Source organism: Coffea arabica, chromosome 2c (assembly GCF_036785885.1).
Source record: "Coffea arabica cultivar ET-39 chromosome 2c, Coffea Arabica ET-39 HiFi, whole genome shotgun sequence".
Taxonomy (NCBI): domain Eukaryota; kingdom Viridiplantae; phylum Streptophyta; class Magnoliopsida; order Gentianales; family Rubiaceae; genus Coffea; species Coffea arabica.
Genome location: NC_092312.1, coordinates 23,426,917 through 23,435,385, shown reverse-complemented (window position 1 = coordinate 23,435,385; position 8,469 = coordinate 23,426,917). Strand labels below are relative to the sequence as shown.

General features: G+C 37.3%; 1 protein-coding gene across 1 annotated transcript; it reads right to left on the bottom strand.

Annotated features, from left to right (window-relative positions):
- Positions 1–209: 209 nt before the first annotated feature.
- LOC113732034 (uncharacterized) lies at positions 210–5,009 on the bottom strand. The gene is made up of 3 exons (XM_027257623.2): positions 3,307–5,009; positions 1,952–2,213; positions 210–889 (listed from the first exon to the last, which is right to left on the bottom strand). Exons 1-3 carry the CDS (start codon positions 4,530–4,532, stop codon positions 710–712), a joined length of 1,668 nt encoding a protein of 555 aa, XP_027113424.2. The 5' UTR covers positions 4,533–5,009; the 3' UTR covers positions 210–709.
- Positions 5,010–8,469: the final 3,460 nt, after the last annotated feature.

The window sequence follows — 8,469 nt, the reverse complement described above, 5'->3', positions numbered from 1 at the left end:
GTGCTTCATCCGGGGGTACTAGTTGGTCCACGAAACCTCGGAATCCAACCAATCCGGTCTATTAAAATTTGTTTTCTTCCATCTTGCATTTTAGCATTTGTTTTGATTTGGATTTAGATTTGCGTGTACTAGCTGTGGTGTAAAAGACACCATCCAGAACTTGTTTGTAATTTTGGGTCCACAAGGCAAAAAGGTAAACCCAATCCTCATGGCCAGAAATATACAACTAAATTTTGTATTACTATGTTATAACAGTTCCATTAGTTTCTCAGCAGTTATTAACCATAATATACAAGGCCGACTGGATTGAGGTTTTCCTCATGGCCAGTACTGAAGTTGAACTAGCTAAAAACTACATGAACAAAATGACTAAACAAGGTAAAAAGATCAAAAACAGGAAAAGAATAAAAGCCAGAGGCAGCAAAGCGGACAGATCTCTCTCTCTCTCTCTCAGCCAGCTGCATGAAGGTATAGAGGTTGTTCCGCTTAGAAGTCAGTTATATTTCATGCACCAGAAAAAGGGTGCAGAAATATACTACGTCATAGGCCATCTCAAGGAAGCAGCAAAAGTAAACTCTTCAAGATATTATTCAGTTCTGTTAATCTACACGAGGCAAGTGAAGGAAAATATCACCAGCACCATCTTCTTCTAGCCATTTTGGTTTGTTGGGAGCCTAATGAAACGAGACTGACTCACCATCAGCAATTCTTAATGAACAGGAATTGGAATATCATCACTATTACTCCTATGATGCATTTGCTTCTGCACAGCCTTAACAGCTGCAACTCTAGCTGCATTGGCTGCTTTGTTAGCTGCAGCAACTGCGCGGTTCACTCTCTCATCCACCTTGGCCACATCATAAGCTTTATCTGCTGCTCGCCGTGCTTCCTGGATCCAAAGGACAATTTTGTGTTAAAATTATTTGTTGCCAATCAAAGTACATAATCTTAGCATCTACTTTGCAAATGGTATTCACCTGTCCAGTCAAAATGTGCAAAAAGCACAAAGAAAACATAAGAATATGCTTCACTGCAGGAATTTGTTTTTAACCAGTCTTTCCAGGTTAAGGCGAGAACCAGGCAATGGCAGCAAGACCAACCAACAAAGAAAAGGCCTTTCCTTTCTTAGTTTGATATAACAAGTTCTTATTATTTCTGTTAAAAGCACAAAAAGTATGCTATGTCGATTAAAGAAAAGCAAATGACATTTGCAGACCTGTGAGCAAACAGAAGGATTATAAGTGACATGTCAATGGAACCAAAGAGCAGCCAACAAATTAGATGAGGGAATCCATATTTGCAATAAGTTGATATGCATCTAATCTATGTAATGGTTTTCCACAACATCTTCTTAGCATTTTTCAGACCTCTCCAACCCAGAGATGTATACGAGTCAAAACAAACATGAAGAGAAGATGATACTGCTTTTCATGTACATTTTAAGTGAATGAGAGCTGAGTTTACAAACGAATTTGTCTGTTCACAAACAGCTTGTTTACAAAAATGAAGAAATTGTCCACATATATAATCTTGAAATTCTACTTGTACAGAGAGTAGTTATGTTACTTTTATAGCACTCAACACACACATGTGATTCACATCCAAAGAGGATTACATCAATAGCACAGTATGACTAATGTCCTAAATAGCAAAATTCATAAATGTAACTTAAGATGGGAGCTCTTTGATAACAAGCTCAACATAAAATGTCCTTTTATCGTGTTCAATAATAATTAAATTAGCTCAAGTTCTGTTCATTTACTAACAAATACCGATGAAGAAGCCAATTGGCAGTAAAGAATGAGACATTCTCTACAACTAGTATCATTTACTCGAGCCCGCAATCCTTTCTCCTTATGGGGAAATATACAAACAAAATGAAGAAGAAAGGGAACATTTTCTCCAGATGTTAGTGGAGAACGTTCGAAATCAAAATAAAATATCCATTTACCTGAACTGCATTGAGCACCTTGGAATGGTAAACTGCGACAGGAGATACAGGATGGGATGCATTCTGTGTGCTAGGGACATCAAGAATCCCATTTTGCCAATGCCCCGACTGAGTTTCCCCATTCCTGAAAGTGTACATTCCGAGTCCTTGTCTTCTACCCTCATGCCAGGATCCTTCATACCGGTGGCCATTTGCAAAAGAATAAACCCCAAAGCCATGCATCTTATCAGCAAAGTATTCCCCAGCATACGTGTCTCCATTCCTGATATAAAATATTCAATTGGGTACACACACAAATCTCACTCAATTAAAGGAATCAAAGAGTGGTGGGGACTACTGTATGTATTTATTCTTGTAAATCTTAAATGTAGACCTCCATTATGCACAACAACTCAATAAGCTTCTTCTATCCGATACATCTCAATAATGATGAATTGCAGCGATGAGATGTAAAAGTGACATCATCATAATCATGTACAAGTTCGCATTTTCTGCAGCCTTGAGACCTTTAAACTTGCAGAACTATGATCTCATAAGTGCTGTGGCCAGATTTTTGGCACAGAGAGATTATGTCATATGAAGTTGGAATGAACCACAAATTTATACATGGGAACAGCTTGTCTGCGAGTCAAGGTTGAGAGAAGGGACTGCCTAGAAAGCAAAGAAAGAAATGGGACCATCCATTTCATTTAGTGAAAAGTTCTCTTAAACCAGTATGATTCTTCCTTCAGGAATTAAGCAAATGGAATAAATGCCATATAGGACTACAGCTTCCTTGTACTGCCTACCCTCTACACTAGATTCATTTCTTTTTTACACCCACCTACATAGGAAATTGAATCACTTTCAAAGAGCTAAGACCACAAATAAGGATAGTTTCTCAATATTGTTCCCTTTTCTTCTCTCATCACCAAACAGGAGGAATTATCACTATGGTCTCATTTTTAATATCTTTTTCCTTGCAAGTTGAAATTAGTCTTTTACTTCCTTCTTGTCCTAATTTACAAAACATTCAAGAACAGTTAAAACCATTTAATGCATTCCAAAATATCTTGTTCAGGATCAGACATCCATATTGAAGTAAGAGAGTCGTATAACATTCTAAAGCACATGAAGTATGCAGACCGTCCAATTTGAAAGATGAAAAGTCAAATATGCTAAGTTCACAACTGCAACAGAATGCCAACAATTTACATTACTGACAGGAAATGTATCAGCATTCACAAATTTCAACAAGAACTCCGGAACTGATTCAATTCAAACACCAAATTAGGTATTCCCAGCAGTTAAAACATGGTGACAAAAAAATTATAAACTGAGAAGCAAACAAGTAAAATCTTAGATAAACATTTTACCTGAAGTGGTAGTGACCCAGGCCATGCTTGACACCCCATTTGAACTCGCCTACATACCGGCTACCATCCTCACAAGTATGAACTCCACACCCGTGGCTCTGCCCATTTGACCATTCCCCAGCATAAACATCCCCAGTATAAAATCTATATACACCAAAACCATGTCTAAGCCCCTGTCTATACTGCCCCCTATACCGGCTGCCCCTTGCCCAAGTCTCAACCCCATATCCATCATACTTGCCATCTACCCAATCACCCTCATACCTCCCGCTCATATAATAGTAATAAACCCCACTGCCACTACACTTACCCTTGTGAAATTCCCCCTCATACACATCCCCATTGCTATATGCCTGCACCCAACAACCGGAGTTCGCCCTTTTCTCGGTCTTAGGCCGCGACCCTATTGACCAAAACACCGGCAAATGCGGCCGGTTAGTCCCAGAAACCACCTGGCTAGATGAGGGAAGCTTAATCGGGAGCGAACGGGCCAAGAACAGCCTGATAGAAGGCAGCCGAGGGAGAGCTAAATTGAGAGAAAACAACAGGGCAGCCGAGAAAGCAAAAGCAGATAGAAAATCAAGAACGAAGGAGTGGCTGGGGTGGGAAACAAGGAAGTAGAAAAAGGGGAGGGATAAAAGTAGAACAAGGCGGATGTGGACGCGGAGGCGCCGGAGGTGGAGGTGGCGGAGGAGGCGGCGGTAATGGAAATTACTCAAGAATTTGTAGCAAAAAGGAGGTTGAGGAGGAGACTTTTTGGGTGCAACTGGGGCCGGAGAAAAAGGGTATTTGTGCAGAGAATTCGACAAAGTTGGGGACTTTATCAGAGAATTTGAGGATTTTGTGGAGAATTGAGATTGGCCCAGATGGGGTCTCTTGTGAGGGGTGGTCTTGGTTGTAGGAGACGAGGCAATAGAGGGGACAATCGGCTCATTTTCATTGATGATAATATGCAAGCTGTGATTGTTATTGGGATTGTCAGAAAGAGAGGAACAGGGGGAAGAAGGTGAGTTTGGGGGCGGAGATGATGGTGAGGATGACAAAATGGAAGCAGCAAAATTGTTGGGGGTGGTATAGTGAGAAGAATAGAATTGTTGGGGGTTGCTGCTGTGTTGTTTGTGGTGAAGGGAAGGAGGAAGATTACTCAGAGGAGGGGAGGGATTGAAATCGGAAGAGATGCCACAGCTTTCTTTTCCGATCTGAACTTCTGATTTCTTCTGATGCATTACATATCCTACCACAAACACCAATAAGAACCCCAAAAAGGAAGCAGAAAACCAAAAAAAAAAAAAAAAAGAAAGGAAACACAAAAAAGAAGACTTTATCCACTATCAAAATGATACTCTATTACCACAACAATTCAATTCAAGAAACCCTTTCGGATTTCCAGCAAAAAGATTGCCTTTTTCCTGTTTTCGCGTCCAAATTTGCTTGCTTGGTGAAATGGGATGGTTGTGGAATTGTCGTTGGAGAGTGGAATTTTGCGGTGCTAGTAATGTTCTGGTAAACGGATTGGGGGATAAATTGGGCGGGGGGGGGGGGGGTGGTGTAGTCTTTCTTGAGGGTGAGTTAGTGTGTGAGTGTGTGAAGAAGAAGTTGATTTTATACTTAGGAAGAGGAGAAGAGAAGGGAGGGGAGCGGAGAGTGCGAGGAGTGGACGGTGTCCGAAGGAGAATGAATTTGAAACTCAGAGCCAAAGAGGAGGCGATCAGCATCCAATTGCCCACTAGGCCATGACTTATGGAGAAAATAGTTGAGTGAATTTGCTCACATGCCCCTTGTATTTTTGGATTGTCACTGGAAAGCCACAGCCAGGTTCGGACCTTTTGGATTTGGTGTTTTCGGGTCATGACTCATGACCCAAAGTAAAAAAGGGTTGTCTTTCACGTGTCAAATTTAAGTTATATTAGTACAATTGGATGGAAGTTTCTTTTATGCTCTCTGTTTCAAACCTCCTCTTTTTTTTTGGGGGGGGGGGGGGGGGGGGGGGGGTTGCTAATTTCTCCATATATTATTGGAAAAAAATCAAGAAAATGTGACCCTGACACGGGTTATTTATGCTCATATGCACCTCGGGTCCAATCCAAATTTTACCTTTTTTTTTAAATAACATTTATATTTAAAAAAAAAAATAAATATAACCACTGGACACGGCTGGGGATTGAAATTTTGTTTGGAAAATTTTGAAAGATTCCCAGGGGCTATTTAACACCGGAAGGATCTAGTAGAAAGAGTTGCATGACTTTGGAAATCTTTGAAGAGTTTGGAAGCCCACATATAAAACTCATGGATAGGCATAAGAAAAAGTTTCATGGTTTGTTTGAAGTTTAAAAATAAAACATATTAGACGGTGCTACTTTTATTTTTTTTTTCCTTTCTAATAAATTTTATTTGTTGAGCAATAGACATTTTTATATACCTAACTATGATTACAAGCAAATCAAATTATTCTGACACTCCCCCTCGTAAGTGTAAGTGAGAGGATTTGAATTCAAAACCTCTTGTTTACAATTATTCACGTCTTATCACTCAATCTAATCATTTTCCCTTCATTTGATGCTTTGATTGTGTATCAGTATGCAACTATTTTTTTATATATTAGAATTTACATTTTGCAGTCTTATATGTAATTTCATATCAGTAGATAACAATTGCAAATAATAAACTAAAAGTTGTCGCCAATTTTATTTAATTTTTGAAACATCAAATAGATTGATTGATGTACTTATAAAAAAAAAGATTTATTTGTATAAAAAAAAAAAAGCTTCAAACCAGCACAATGTAAGTTTAAAGTAATATTATTGCACTCCTCGAATAAACAATCTGACTCTGTCACTGAGCACAACTAATTTTACAAAAATATGGATATTTTCCCTTAAACACTTATGTTTTTAATTGATTTTGAGAAATTGTAGTAAACGTAAAACCCATACTCGTTTGACATATATAACATGTCCTTTTTTATTTTTTCAAGCACTAATTAGCTAGTCTATGTGATGATCAAAACATACCATTAGAAACCAAACAAATTTTTCCAAAAAAAAAATCAAACCCTAACTGGTTCTTGACATCTGCCTTGTTAACTGACGTTGCCTATGAACACATTCATCAAAACTATTTAGTAAGGAAGCACCCTTTAGTCTTATACTGCTATTACTAATCTTTCACGACTTCGTAGCTGACAATAATAAATGCAGAGCCAAATTCTATTGGTGGTCCAACAATGCAGAGCAACTTTTGTTTGTTTTTCAACATTTTTTGGTAGGACAAATTAATTAATTAATGTGAAACTGGAGTACAAGATTCGATTAGTCAATTACCAAACCTCCTCATTTTAGGAGAAAAATCATGTCCCTATCGGCCATTATGTCCAATCGAGTCTTTGAAAAGTTTTGAATGATTGATATTATATTCCCCCCCCTTTTTTTTTTTTTTCAAAGGAATGAATATGGAAATTAATGAATGGCTGAGCATATTCTTCCCTTGCTTTTATAATTTTTGACTTGTGCCCTGGCTCGAAAAACCCTTATCTTGCCTGCTAAGCACCAAAAAAAAAAAAAAGGAAAAAGGAGGGGGCGAGGGGTCGCGTGGGTCTCGCAAAAGAATAGACAAATTTACACCCTCGTGTTTCTGAAAGTAAAATGTACCCCACCCTCTTTGAAAAATTACAACTCGGAAAAAAGCTTTGTAAAATCTTGCGACATGGGAAAATTACAACTCTGGGGACTGACTGTTTCTAGTGTATCGTCGCATTTTCCCTAAAGCTTGGGGATCATTTGATCATTGAGACCAAAACCAAGTCGTATACGTTCAAGATACCACGCTTTCAATTAATTGGGTTATTAGCCGATTCATGCATTGAATTGGTCAATTTGATCTCGGCATACCTTATGAGATGTATGGCATGCAAAAATTGAATCGAATTGGTCAAGAACTTGTATGGAGCAAGACATTTCTTCCAATTTTTCTGAAATATTCTCAATAAATTTGTTTTTCAAGGGATTTTAGTTCTTTCTGCCGTCAGGTTCAGAGTTCAAATCCTGTAACTAGCAGTTGGATGTGCAGAGCGTGTAGAAAGGAGCAGGAGGATTTAAATATAAAAAAGATCTTTTTAATTTCTTTTGATCAATCTTCAATGCTCTATAGACCCTGGTGTGTATGAACTTTGAGTTGCGTTGTAAGATGAGTCTCATAGTTATTAAATTTAGTCCGGCCTGGCGGTTGAACTGATCAGTCCGGTGATTCAGGCATTAGATCGGGGCAGGTTTCTAGTTTGACCGGACAAGAAATTGACCGGATCAAACTTGCCTCGTAATTTAGGAGGGAGAGACTGTAGTGGAAACTCGTACAGTTTTTCAATTGATCGAGTTTACATTTTTTTGAAAAAAAATTATAGGTCTTTATTTTTGAAACAAAACAAAATGTATATATGATTTTAATAAGATTTGCACATTGGATCTTCATTTAAATATATATAGACTTTACCATTTGCTTAGTTTTTATTTGATAACTAAATATTCTTTTAATAAAATTGTTTATTTTTTTATTAGACAATTAATCCTTTTAACTTTTAAACTGACAATATTTGATTAATTAGAAATTTACTTTATTTTTAAATAAAAAACAAAATAATGAAAAAATAATGCTATATTTTTTAAAACAAGCGATATAAATTTTACTTTATAATTGACTATATTATTTATTTATTTAAAAGTACGATAAAATGAAATTAAATCTTCTATTAATATCTATATATTTATTATATATGTTTTCAAGTATAATAATTAGTATCTAAAAGCATTTTACTAAATGTTTTATGTATATTAATATTTTATATTTATAAATATTAATATTAATACTCACCGATTTAACCAACTGTTCAATCCCTCTATCAGGTTCCTTGCCGGATCGGGTTTAATAGCTATGCAACTCACAAATACTGATCATCTTTTGCTTGTTTGTTCTCCAAATGTAATTTGAAGAATGGGTGACGAGAAATAGTTTCATCCGCCAGACGGGACTGTTCCTTGGGAGCCAAGCTATTGACTAATTTAAGATTAGTTCAAATTTGACCCTACACCAAACTACTTCATTGTTTCTGTCAAGAAAACCAAAACAGGGGCTGTACATTACCCCTTCCTTAAGGGTAAGCAAAGCATACCT